Genomic DNA, 14,396 nt, shown 5'->3' on the forward strand with positions numbered 1-14,396 from the left:
CCTCTTCCTTGGATTTCCTTCCCATTTTGGTCACCACGGAGCACGGAGTAGAGTTCCCTGAGCTATACAGTCTCATCAGTTACCTCATTACTTATCTACTTTATTTATCTGTTTCATACACAATATCAATAGTGTGTATATGCCAATCCCGATCCATTCGTCCTATCCCTCCTTCCCCCTTGGTATCCATCCATTTGTACTGTATGTCTGTGTCTCTATTTCCGCTTTACAAGTAAGTTCATCTTTACCATTTTTCTAGATTCCACATATATGTTTTAATGTGTGACATTTGTTTTCCTCTTTCTGTCTTACTTCACCCTGTATGACTCTAGGTTCATCCACATCTCTGCAAATGGCACAATTTCATTCCTTTTTATGGCTGAGTAATATTCTGTGGTGTATATGTACATCACAGCTTCTTTATTCATTCCTCTGTTGATGGACATTTAGGTTGCTTTCATGACCTGGTTGCTGCTGCTGCTAAGTTGCTTCAGTCGTGTCCAACTCTGTGCGACCCCATAGACGGAAGCCCACCAGGCTCCCCCTGGGATTCTCCAGGCAAGAACACTGGAGTGGGTTGCCATTTCCTTCTCCATTGCATGAAAGTGAAAAGTGAAAGTGAAGTCACTCAGTCGTGTCCAACTCTTAGCGACCCCATGGACTGTAGCCTACCAGGCTCCTCCGTTACTGAACAATAAAATATTTTAAGTGATACTTTAAAATACAGATGTAAAAACAACATGGATAAATGTGAAAAAGAGCCAGTTGCAAAACTTGGAAAATACTTACATAGCTATTGACATTTTTAAAAAACCCACCTCAATTGAGTATGAGTCTAAACAAGACACAGAGAATGGATTATTGTATTTGAAGATAATGCTAAGAAATGAACCCAGACCTCAGCATGCCAAGACAAAGATGATGGTTTGGGGCCTTCCTTGGTGGCTCAGCTGGTAAAGAATCTGCTTGCAATGTGGGAGAGCTGGGTTCGATCCCTGAGTTGGGAAGATCCCCTGGAGAAGGGAATGGCTACCCACTCCAGTATTCTGGCCTGGACAATTCCAAGGACTGTATAGTCCATGGGGTCGCAAAGAGTCAGACACAACTGAGCGACTTTCACGCTCACACACTTTAAAAGCATGAAAGGCCATGGATCTCCAAAGGGAGATACTATAACCTTCCATACATGTGCTTCTTCTCAGTCATAAATTTGAAAAACTCACCTTCGATGTTTTCACCTAGGTTGAAAATATTGAAAAAGACAAAAGCGAGGGAGGACCTCATTAGTACTCCACAGGGGACCTCCCTCAGCCTGGGCTGTGATCCAGGGATCAATACTCTATGGCTATGGTTCTTCAACAAAGCAGACATGTTTCTGCCATATTATGGTCTTTTGTGTTCTTGGCTCATCTCCCCTGAGGAGTTAAATACTTTCTGGATAGTTTACACGGAGAATAACAACTCAGCGTACTTTCTCTTTGAGGGTGGAAATGGAAGTGAAGTCGATTGATCACAGAAATGACAGGGAACAGGCCATTACAGTTTAACCAGTGTGTAAAGAAGGCTCTTGTGTAACCAGCTGTCTGGACCCTTCTCTTTGGAGAGTTTGGTTTTATAGCGAATTGCTGTGGGGATGAAGCTTTATAGCTTGGGAGTCCTTGTCGCCACCGTCCTGTTCTGTGGGGAGCATGCCTTCGCCTTTCAGAGGTAATCCGCTGGACTCCTAGGTGGTGGTGCGTTGTTTTCCCCATTTGCTTGACCCTCCTGGAATCTAGTCAGTGCCCTGGGCTAGGGAGCAAAACGTTCGAGTCTGAAGGTCACCTCTTCCTGAAACTTTCCATATGCCGCTCTTCCAAATTGTAGATTTCAGTACAATAAGGCTCTCACTAGATCTAGGGTCTTTTTTCCTTTTCTGGCTCTAGTTTTATTACTGAGAAAACTCTGAATGATATGTATATTAAGCAGCTATGAAAATTAAAGAAACTGAGTCTTCTGATTTTTTTTAAAGTATTTAATTACTTGTACCTTAACACTTCACATGATTTGTATTTTTCTTGTCTTCACATATATGATGTGTTGACTGCGGATGATTTATTTATTTTCGTACATGGAACGTGGGAGGGGGAAGAAGGTAAAGTTATCACACTGGAGGTCTGGATTGTGCATGGGTGTTCAGCATGGAACAGGAAAGGAAGAACAGGTGTGGTATAAGAACACATGTGTGAACATATCTAGTTCTTATTTTGCTTGGCAGAGTGATTCCCTTAGGACTTTCTACTATAAACCACTCGAAAGTACTCTAGCATATATAAACATGATGTAAATACTTCTGAGGCTATACACACTATTGTTATTAACTAGTCAGTTTTTAAGCTTTTCAAAATTGATATTATTTCCTTTGGAATTATCTTTTTAAAAATGTCATTTATTTTTTTAATTGGTAGACAATTGCTTTACAATTTTGTGTTGTTCCTGCTATACAACAACAGGAATCAATCATAATTAAATATGTGTATATATGTGTATATATATATGTGTGTGTGTGTGTATATATATATTTATATACACACACATATACATATGTATATATATATATATCCCTGCCCTCCTCAGCCTCCCCCTCTTCCCTCAACATACCCATCTAGGTCATCACAGAATGCCAGGCTGGGCTCCCTGTGTTATTTAGCAACTTCCCACTATCTATTTTACACATAATAGTGTATATATGTTAATAATACTTTCTCAATTCATCTGTCCCTCACCTTCCCCTGCTGTGTCCGCTAAGTCTGTTCTCTGCTCGGTTCATCAGTACCATTTTCTAGATTCCATATGCATGTGTTAACATACAATACTTGTTTCTTTCTTTCTGATTTACTTCACTCTGTATAAGAGGTTCTAGGTTCATCTGCTTCACTACAACTGACTCAAATCTGTCCCCTCTTATGACTGAGTAATATTCCATTATTTAAGTGTGCCACAACTTCTTTATTCATTCATCTGTCGATGGACATCTAGGTTGCTTCCGTGTCTTGGCTACTGTAAATATCGCTGCAATAAACATTGTATATGTGTCTTTTAGAATTGTGGTTTTCTCAGGGTATATGACCAGTAGTAGAATTGCTGGGTCATAGAGCAGGACACAGCTGAACCGACTGAGCATGAACGTATAGTGGATCTATTCCTAGTTTTTTAAGAAATCTCCATAATGGCTGTATCAGTTTACATTCCTACCAACAATGCAAGAGTGTCCCCTTTTCTTCACATCCTCTCCAGCATTTATTGTTTGTAGATTTTTTTGATGATGGCCATTCTGATTGGTGTGAGGTGATACTTCATTGTGGTTTTGATTTGCATTTCTCTATTAATGAGCAATGTTGAGCATCTTTTCATGTGTTTATTGGCCATCTGTTTGTCTTCTTTGGAGAAATGTCTGTTTAGGTCTTCTGCCCATATTTCGATGGGGTTTATTTTTCTGATCACCAAGTGTCAAGTAACAAATTCCACCACCAAAGGATTGCTAAGAAATTGACACAGAAGTCAAATTGCTAGGGTAATTGATTCCTTATGTCTCTATGTAGTGTCAAGAAATGAGATGGCTATGATTTCTAAGGTTCTTGCTAGTTTAAATATTGAATTACTTGGGTAAAGGATATAGTTTATCCAAGTAATTGGATATTACTATCAACATATCCAACCTGGATACTATAGGCAACGGCAGTATCATTCCCAGAGAGGGAAAGGGGAGGAAGTGCACGAGGATTTACTTCTGTGTTGTCCCAGACACTAGGATAGGCCCTTGGGAATATTATCCTGTTAAACCCCCCAAATCCTCCACTCCAGGGATCGTTTCCCTGACATTCTACAGAGGAGGAAAATAGGCCTCCTAGGAGAAGAACATTGGCCCCATATCAAGCAATAAACGTAGAATTTGGACTCAATCCCATTTTTTCATCATTTCAACTCTTTTTACTGCATAGCGCTGCCTCTAAAAATTACAGAAATTAGGGAGAGAACCAATTTGAAAAGGTCAGATTTAGTCACAGTGAGACGGCAGAGACAGTTGGTCTGGAAGGTAGCCTGGGAGAGGGGCTAGGACTGGGGGTCTACGGCGGCAGGTATGACGGTGATCTTAGGGCTTCTCAGGTGGCTCAGACAGTAAAGAATCTGCCTGAAATGAAGGAGACCTGGGTTCAAGTTCAGTCAGTATCATTCCCAGAATGATCAGATCTTCCTGATCCCTGGGTCAGTATCATTCCCAGAATGATCAGATCTTCCTGATCCCTGGGTCAGGAAGATCCTCTGGAGAAGGGAATGGCAACCCACTCCAGGACTCCTGCCTGGAGAATCACATGGACAGAGGAACCTGGTGGACTATAGTCCATGGGGAAATAATGGACATGACTGAGCACCTAACACTTTCACTTCACTTCACACTTATAGACCAGCCCAGCCCAGCCCAGCCCTGCCTAGGACGAGCATCGTCACAGCTGGCTGTGGCAGAGTTTGGTGGGCTCAACTACAGACCACCATCTGCATCCTATAGTGAACTAAACTCCTTGGTAAGACAGCCACTAGCAAGATATACCAAAGCTTGACCATGTTTTCACAAAATGAGTAAGTTTATAGTAGTTCAGTAGGACTAAATATTAAAGAAATACACTGAAAGAAAGTAGTATGAATGAGGAAAATTCCCTCATACATGGCTGTTCTTACTTTTTTTTTTGCTTTGGTTTGGCCAGAAAATTTGTTCAGGTTTTCCTATAAGATGTTTTAAAAAAATCCAAACAAAGTTTATGGCCAACCATATACTTTAACATCTGATTGGTTGTTGGTCAGTCCCTAAGTTGTGTCTGACTCTGTAACCCCATGGACTGCAGCAAGCCAGCCTTCCCTGTCCTTCACCATCTCCCAGAGTTTGCTTAAACTCATGTCCATTGAGTCGGGAATGCCATCCATCCATCTCATCCTCTGTCGTTCCCTTCTCCTCCTGCCTTCAATCTTTCCCAGCATCAGGGTCTTTTCCAATGAGTCGACTCTGCACATCAGGTGGCCAAAGTATTGGACCTTCAGCATCAGTCCTTCCAGTGAATATTCAGGACTGATTTCCTTTAGGATTGACTGGTTTTATCCTCTTGCTGTCCAAGGGACTCTCAAGAGTGTGATTGATACTTATGCTTGAAAAGAGGGAAGAGACTATGACTATATCTTAATCAAATTATATTATATTGACAACACTTAATATTTTGTGCCTACCATGCAGGTCCCCAAGTATTGGGGGAGGGAGGAACTGCAGCTTTGTAGGCAGATGCGTATCTGATTCTTGGGTTCCATTCCTCCACTAGAAATGAAATCATAAATCTTGATTCTGAGTAAAAATAATTTTTTTTACCAAATGTTTCTGAGCATCACTCTTCCAGGAATTGTCTATTACTGAAGCTAAAAGAAAAATCTAATTTTATTCAGGGTGACAGACTTGGATGAATTATTTCTGGGGGTAAAATATATAACCCCTCCTAAAAAGAGCTAGAGGTCTGGCTTTTTCCTAAACCTGCTCTTTGTTATCATTTTCTTGGCATGATCATTTTCTTAATAATGCTTAGTGTTCAGGCAATCTCTCAGTGGCTGATTTGTAGGTGCATTTTGATAAATCTCATCAGTGAAATGCTCTGGAACGGAAACAAAAAAAGTTTTAAAGGCATAAATACCATATGCCAAAGAGAAAGGCAGCCAAAAAAAAAAAAAGTCTCCATATTCACTTGCTTTTAAAGGCCAAACACTATAAAGGGTAAAAATAAAATACTAGCAAGAATCTTGTAAACAGTCGTTAATTGCATTGTGTTCTAATTACCTAAGTGCAAGCAGTCAGCTGAGGCTATTTATCTGGAAAGAGGAAATGAAAAGAAGTAGGAAGAAAAGAAGGAAAACGAATTGGAGAGTGAAGAAGGGTTGAGGGTAGAGGGCTTTTGAATTTTTAATAGACCAGAGGAAGTGTTCCTTCTGTTGACTTCATATACTATCTGCCACCTGGAGACCAGCTTGTTCTCTTTCACTTAGCTCCCACTGATATATTATTTTCATCTTAGAGAACAGGGCACTAGTAGCTTTAAAATGCTGTAATGCAGAAAACAAAATTGCAGCCTTGGGCTATGTTCTGCTGTTCAGAGGCATCTCACCAGCTTTTTAAATTACAAAACAATCTTTCAGAGCTAAGGCAAGTGTGATCATCCCTGTAAACCGTACACAGGACAGACCTTGAGCAGCATAATCATATCCTTAGAGGGGACTCAGCAGTTCAGTTCAGTTCAATTCAGTCACTCCATGTGTCCGACTCTTTGCGACCCCATGGACTACAGCACACCAGGCTTCCCTGTCCATCACCAATTCCCAGAGCCTGCTCAAACTCATGTCCATTGAGTCGGCGATGCCATCCAACCATCTCATCCTCTGTCATCCCTTCTCCTCCTGCCTTCAATCTTTCCCAGCATCAGGCTCTTTTCCAAGGAGTCAGTTCTTCGCATCAGGTGGCCAAGTATTGGAGTTTCAGCTTCAGCATCAGCCCTTCCAATGAATATTCAGGACTGATTTCCTTTAGGATGGACTGGTTGGATCTCCCTGAAGTCCAAGGGACTCTCCAGAGTCTTCTCCAAGATCACAGGTCAAAAGCATCAATTCTTCAGTGCTCAGCTTTCTTTATAGTCCAACTCTCACATCCATACATGACTACTGGAAAAACCATAGCTTTGACTAGATGGACCTTCATTGGCAAAGTAATGTCTCTGCTTTGTAATATGCTATCTAGGTTGGTCATAGCTTTTCTTCCAGGGAGCAAGAGTCTTTTAATTTCATGGCTGCAGTCACCCTTTGCAGTGATTTTGGAGCCCCCAAAATAAAGTCTGTTACTGTTTCCATTGTTTCCCCATCTATTTGCCATGAAAGGATGGGACCAGATGCCATGATCTTCGTTTTCCGAATGTTGAGCTTTAAGCCAACTTTTTCACTCTCCTCTCTCACTTTCATCAAGGGGCTCTTTAGTTCTTCTTCACCTTCTGCCTTAAGGGTGGTGTCATCTGCATATCTGAGGTTACTGATATTTCTCCCAGCAATCTTGTTTCCAGCTTGTGCTTCATCTAGCCCAGCATTTCTCATGATGTACTCTGTATATAAGTTAAATAAGCAGGGTAACAATATACAGCCTTGAGGTACTCCTTTCCCAATTTGGAACCAGTCTGTTGTTTCATGAACAGTATGAAAAAGCAGGAAATATTGCCTAGGTATTAAAACTCAGGAGCTGGAAGGTTGAGTTTCAACCTCAGGACTGCTACTTGTCATGAGCAATTTGAGTCGTCTTTGAGCCTTGGTTTAAAGTGACCTGCTGTTTCACTGTGCTTGTATTTTTCACTCTACTTTTGAGGCAAGACTTCCCCCACCACCAAATGATTATTGCTTAAATCCTGTAACTCTATCCCTTCAGAGGTGTCATCAAAACATATCTTTATTTTTCATCTCCCATTGCCCCAACATATTCTACATGGCAGAGTAACCTTTCCCTGCCCTTCCATGGAAAGTTAGAAAATTCTATGGCTTTTTAGCCCTCTCTTAATTATTGACTGGGAGATTTTTGCAGAAATGCACACCTATGGTGATTTTTCTTTTGGCCAGCCAAAAATTAATTCTGTTAATCTACTAACACTTTGTGGGTTATTACATTCAATAGTTATGCCTGACACACCTGTGGTGTCTAATTTTTGTGAAATATTGTCTTCAATCCACGCTTCTGTAGAAGTAAAGGAGCATTCTTCAGCACTGTGAGCTTCATTTTCACTTTCTTTATCAGAATCAGTCACTAAGGTTTTTTGTCTTTTGTGGTCTAATATTCACATTGTCTGAATCACAACTATATTCTGAAGAATTATCACCTTCATTAGTATACATGTTGCTTGGACAATCAGAGAAAGGACATGCATAAAATTCACCAAAAAATTCTTCTTCACCTAAAATTTCACGATGTGTCATTTTTGAAATTTTTTCATTTATAATAAACACTGTGTGTGTGTGTTATTGGCTCAGTCGTGTCTGACTTTTTGCAACCCCATGGACTGAAGTGCGCCAGGCTCCTCTGTCCATGGGATTTTCCAGGCAAGAATACTGGAGTGGATTCCCATTTCCTTCTCCAGGGGATCTTCCCGACCCAGGGATTGAACCCTCGTCTGCTGCACTGCAGGTAGATTCTTTACCATCTGAGCCACCAGGGACACAAGGTTGGAACAAAAACCTAACATAGCAAAATGTGAATGGGAACAATAATCCTAAATTATATAATGAACCCTTGATTAATTTTAAGCTCTAACAACTTCGCATGGTGATGTTAATTCTATCATCCTCTACAGGATAAAGTTACCTGTTTCTAGTCAGTTGTGACTCCATCTTCAATTCTAAGAATCTCCAGATTCTTGCCACTGTAAGATCTCGCCACTCCTTTAGGTGGCACTAGTGGATGGCATCTGAGCAATAACTGCATCCCATGAAGTGGTTTTTCTTTGGATTTTATTTACCAACTTAGCGATGGCACCCCACTCCAGTAGTCTTGCCTGGAAAATCCATGGATGGAAGAGCCTGGTAGGCTGCAGTCCATGGGGTCGCGAAGAGTCGGACACGACTGAGCGACTTCATTTTCACTTTTCACTTTCATGCATTGGAGAAGGAAATGGCAACCCACTCCAGTGTTCTTGCCTGGAGAATCCCATGGACGGCAAAGCCTGGTGGGCTGCCATCTATGGGGTCTCATAGAGTCGGACACGACTGAAGCAACTTGGCAGGCAGACCCTTTTGGCTCAGCAGTAAAGAATCCACCTGCAGTGCAGAAGATGCAGGAGATGTGGGTTGGATCCCTAGGTCCAGAAAATCTCCTGGAGGAGGGCATGGCAACCCACTCCAATATTCTTACCTGGAGAATCCCATGGACTGAGCAGCCTGGAGGGCTGTGGTCCATGGGGTCAGAAAGAGTAGGACATGATTGAAACGACTGAGCATGCACGCACAGACAACTGGAGGCCAGCTTTTGCAGATTTAGCTTTTCTCAGGTTTAGCTTTCTCAGGCACCAGTCCTTCTGTCTGTAAACGTGCAGGCTGGCCCATCATCCTGCCTACTAGGCTGAGCTGAAGGAAGTAACACCCCCAAACTTCATCCCTTTGAGAGAGTGGGAATTGAGAGAGAATCGCAGCAACTTGTTGCAAAGAATGTCAACTTAAAAATAAATGCACAATGTGAGAGTTTTGAGTTAAGATTATTGGGGGGCACAATCAGGACTGCAGCCCAGGAGACAGCACCCCAGAGAGCTCTGAGAAACTACTCCAAAGATGGGGGGTGGGGGTGGAGTTCAGTGTATCTGTGATTTTTGGTGAAGTGGGAATACATGCAACCAGGCACATATTTTTCCAGGAGATTTCTGCTGGTTTTGTGAAGCCTTTGCTAGTCATGAGGATCAGCTGTTGCCATGAAAGGTTTTGATGCTTTTTTAGATATGAGGAGATACAAGAACTGGGCTCTTATATCTGGTCTGGAGAACATCTAACTATCTGAAGACCTGTCCTGACCATTTTCCCAGTTTGCCTCATTTCTGCTCTCCACCCTGAACTCCCTTCCGGGGGGGGAGGGGAGGGGTTTGAAGGTCAGCAGCACCTGATTTCATGCTTATAGAAGTAGATGGCAAGCACCCTTGGCAAGTGCCAATTTGTAGTTGACAGAACTATTTTCACAAATCCTCCTCCTCTCTCCCCTATGACCACTTTTCCTGGTCTCTAAGTAAGGGGGCACAGAGCCAGGAAATGGATTTTCAAAAATGGAAGGCTCGACATAAGGTGATCTCGTTACTAAATGAGACGAAAGGCCCGCATCTTGAAGTCTGGCTGAACAGGAAGCCCCCTTGCTGGGTCAGGAAGCTCTTTTCCTGCTCTGGTTCCTGTTGCCAATGATGAACCTGAGTTTGATGCAAGCAAGAAAGGCCTTTATTCAATGGTCAGAGGATGGAGAAAGAGAGCTCAAACTCCAAAGGTACTTTCTCTCTGAAGGGAGGGGAGTACGGGAATTTAAGGGTTAAGAGGCAGCCGGGTCATTAGGGCTCAAGGGAGTGGGCAGAGAATTCCCTGGGTGGAGAATTCCAGGGCCAGCCCATGTGCAATCTAATACTCCTTTGAACCCAGCAAGAATTGTGCCAGCAGAGTACAAAGACCCCCTTCCAGCAGAGATCTAAGCATGGTGATGAAGCAGTTAACTCCAGGACTTTATCTGCATGGGCATGTTCTTGTGGTCAAGTCAGAGCTAGTTGGAAGTGGTTGACCCTTGTATGTCTCAAAATGCAGCTGCAAAGCACCTCTGCCAAACTCCAGTACTTCTGAAACAAACTCAGAGAGCAATCAAGGCCAGGACAGCCTTTAGCCAATTTTGCCCTCTATCTAGGATCTGGCCTGTTCAGTCTGGTTTTGTTGTGGGCCTTCCTAGCGTCCTGTTGACAAAACCCAGCTAGACTGTCCGGTTAAGACCAGTTTATGTGCCTGGGGCCTGGGCTACATAGCATCTGACTGACCCCATCTCATTATTTGATTCTGCTGAATTGCCCTTTGGTCAAACTGGAGATAGGAAGAGTCCAGCTCACCACAATTGGAACTTGGACGTATTGTTATATTAGTGGTATTATGGTAATTACATATTAATGGATGTTGTTACATATTAATGGTAAATTTATACCTCCATCACTGTACTCCTCCACATTTTTTCTTTTTCCTTTTGTTGACTCACTTTAGTACTTTCTTGTCCCTTAACACATTTAAAAATGCCCAAGCATCTTATCTTCTAGTCAACACAAAATTTCCTTTACATGGAACTGCAATTCAACCTCTATTCGAATAATGAAGAGCTCGTTGTTTTGTTGTTAGGTTAACTTGTAAGGAATTTTATTTTAAAATTTAGAAGTAAATTCTAACAGTATAATGGTTTAATTACACAAATCCCCACATCCTGTTTTTAATTGAAGTATAGTTGATTTTACAATATTGTGTTAATTTTGGATGTATAGCAAAGTGATTCAGTTATACATTACATATTTTTCAGATTCCTTGTTTATAGGTTATGACAAGACATTGGATATAGTTCTCTGTTCAGTTCAATTCAGTTCAGTCTCTCAGTCGTATCCGACTCTTTGCGACCCCATGAATCGCAGCACGCCAGGCCTCCCTGTCCATCAGCAACTCCCGGAGTTCATTCAGACTAGTTCTCTGTGCTATGCACTAAATCCTTGTTGTTCATCTGTTTTATATGCAGCAGTGTGTATCTGTTTATTCCGTACTCCTAATTTATCCCTCCTCCCACCCGTCCCCCTTTGGTAACCATAAGTTTGTTTTCTATCTGTGAGTCTGTTTCTGTTTTGCAAATAAATTCATTTGCATTATTTTTTAGATTCCACATATAAATGATATCATATTCCCTGTTTGACTTATTTCACTCAGTATGATAATCTGTATGTCAATCCATGTTGGTGTAAATGGCAATATTTCATTCTTTCTGTATAACTGAGTAATATTCCATTGTGTGTGTATGTCGTTTGTTGTTTAGTCGTTAAGTCATGTTGGACTCTTTGAGACTGCATGGACTATAGCCTGCCAGGCACCTCTGGCTATGGGATTTCCCAGGCAAGAATACTGGAGTGGGTTGCCATTTCTTCCTCCAGGGGATCTTCCCAACCCAGAGATTGAACCCACATCTCCTGTGTCTCCTGGATTGGCAGGCAGATTTTTACTGCTGAGCCACCAGGGAGGGAAGCCAGTGTGTGTGTGTATGTGTGTGTGTATCACATGTTCTTATCCATTCATCTGGTGATGGACACTTAGGTTGCTTCCATATCTTAGCTTAGTGCTGCTATGAACATTGTAATACATATATCTCTTTTCAAATTAGACTTTTCATCTTTTCTGGTTATATGCATAGGAGTGGGAATCTTGAATCATATAATAATTCTATTTTTAGTTTGTAAATGACCTTCCATACTATTTTCCTTCATGGCTGCACCAATTTACATTCCCACCAAGAGTGCAGGAGGGTTCCCTTTTCTCCATACCTTCTCTAGCATTTATTTATAGACTTTACCGTGAGAGCCATCGGACAGGTGTGAGGTGATGACTTATTGTAGTTTTGATTTGTATTTTTTAAATAATGAGCAATGCTGAGTGTTGAAGAAAATTTAATCTCTCTGATCTAAGAAAGAAACAAAAAATTTTATTTGAGCCAAGTTGAGTATTATAACCTAGGAAGAGCATCTCAGAGAGCTTGGAGGATGGTTCACCTGTTAGAAGTCAAGGCATGGTTATAGTAAATATAAGTTTCTTTTGAGATAGAGGGTTGACTATTAAATGACATATTATTGACAGTTTACAAAATCCAGATCTAAGCATCATCGTGACCCTTACAAGATCAAGGAGTGTTATCTTTTAAGGAGTTGTCTTACTGATGCTAGGAATATGTTGCTCTTTAGACAGGTATGTCTCCTGATTGAGGGTAATACAGATGAAAGGTAAGGGGGAGAGAGGAGGCCAAAGAACACAGAAAATTGTTATGTTTAAATTTTTCCTGTCTGCCATAAAAAATTAATTTTATTTCACATGAGTATCTTTTCCTGTGCCTATTGGCCATCTGTATGTCTCCTTTGGAGAAATGTCTATTAAGGTCTTCTGCCCACTTTTTGGTTGGGTTGTTTTTTTTTTGATATCAAGCTGTATGAGCTGTTTGTATGTTTTATAAATTAACCCCTTGTCTGTTGCATTGTTTGCATGTATTTTCTCCTAGTCGGTAGGGTGTCTTTTCATCTTTTCATATAGTATTGTCTGAAGTCTGAGAGGATTGTGCCTCCAGCTTTGTTCTTTTTCCTCAGGACATATCCCCACTTTTTTATGAAAGTGAAAGTTGCTCAGTCATGTCCAACTCTTTGTGACCCCATGGACTATACAGTCCATGAAATTCTCCAGGCCAGAATACTGGAGTGGGTGGCCGTTCCCTTCTCCAGGGGATCTTCCCAACCAGGAATCGAACCAAGGCCTCCAGCATTGCAGGCGGATTTTTTACCAGCTGAGCCACAAAGAAGCCCACTTCTTTATACTTCACTTCAAAAGAAATCTTTGATTTGGTCACTTTTTTGTTCAAACTCCCAAAATGGTACCCAGGATTTAAGACCTTCAGTGATCAGGTCCTAGGCTGCCCATTTATCCTGGTTATATTTCCTGGTATATCCCAACGTGAGCCCCATATTCCTGCCCACCTGGGTCACATGCCGCTCCTTGAGCTCTGATTTTGTTTTCACTTACGCATCAGCACTTAACACCATTTCATCTCCAGTTCACTTGCCAAAACTTCATCTGTCTTAGTGTTAGGCCATTCACTGCCCATTCACCAGTCAAATCCTACCTATTTCAAAAGTCCAGCTCAAAATGTCTCCATCCTCTGACTACCCCAGGCAACAGTAACTTCTGATGTTACATTCTTATAGCAGAGCATTGATACCATTCGTATAGCAATTTTTCATGTTTTATCTCACATAGTAGGCATTTGTACTGCTGTGGGTTAGTTTCCCCAGGAAGCAGGCTCTGAGATAGAGATTAGCATGTAGGGAATTTACTGGAATGGGATCTCAGGGGCAACATGTGTGGAGGAATAAAGGAAGGAGATACGAGCTGAGGAGGAATTGAACTGTGATGCAGTCTTAACAAGGGCCTCAGCTGTGCCTTCAGGGCAGATTCTTAAAGACCAACCGTAAAGATGTTGGGATGGTTGATCTAATGAGAACCTACTGTGTAACACAGGGAACTGTACTCGGTGGTCTCTGGTGACCTACATGGAAAGGAAATCCAAAAAAAAAAAAAGGGGGTATATGTGTACATAATAGCTGATTCACTTTGCTGTACAGGAGAAAATAACACAGTATTGTTAAGCAAATAGACTCCAATAAAAAAAGGAAAAAAAAAAAACCACCTTCACATGCTTAACTATTCCTCTTTCCCAGTGGACAGAGTGACCTGGGTAAACAGCCATAGCTTTCTTTCGGAAAGACTGAGGAAGCACGTTCTCTCTACCGCAGCAGGTCTTTCTTTGTAGGGACCTGACTCCTCCCTCAGGCAAGAGATCCTGGGCTAAGAAGTGGCCCAGGCCTGGGACCCGGACAGTGGATTGAGCGTTTTGACTAGGACAACTGTCCTTAGCCACTGACACCCATCCCTGACTTCTTTTGACTGTAAAGATTGAGCAATACCTTTGTTGGCTGCCCTCTTTCTTGCCCCTAAGAACTCTGTGTTCTCTTAACTAACTCCAGTTTCCTGAGGGTCATGTCCCTCTGGGTACCACTCTGACCTTGCTG

At 41.8% G+C, this 14,396-nt stretch overlaps 1 protein-coding gene across 1 annotated transcript in view; it reads left to right on the plus strand.

Moving 5' to 3' along the window:
* Positions 1-1,547: 1,547 nt before the first annotated feature.
* CPB2 (carboxypeptidase B2) overlaps positions 1,548-14,396 on the plus strand; it is a 57,787-nt gene continuing 44,938 nt past the window's right edge. Inside the window, exon 1 of the mRNA XM_006072550.3 lies at positions 1,548-1,707. Within this exon, the coding sequence (XP_006072612.1) occupies positions 1,634-1,707 (74 nt within the window). The 5' untranslated portion in view covers positions 1,548-1,633. The remainder of the gene's footprint in view (positions 1,708-14,396) is intronic.

Source organism: Bubalus bubalis, chromosome 13, assembly GCF_019923935.1.
Source record: "Bubalus bubalis isolate 160015118507 breed Murrah chromosome 13, NDDB_SH_1, whole genome shotgun sequence".
NCBI lineage: Eukaryota > Metazoa > Chordata > Mammalia > Artiodactyla > Bovidae > Bubalus > Bubalus bubalis.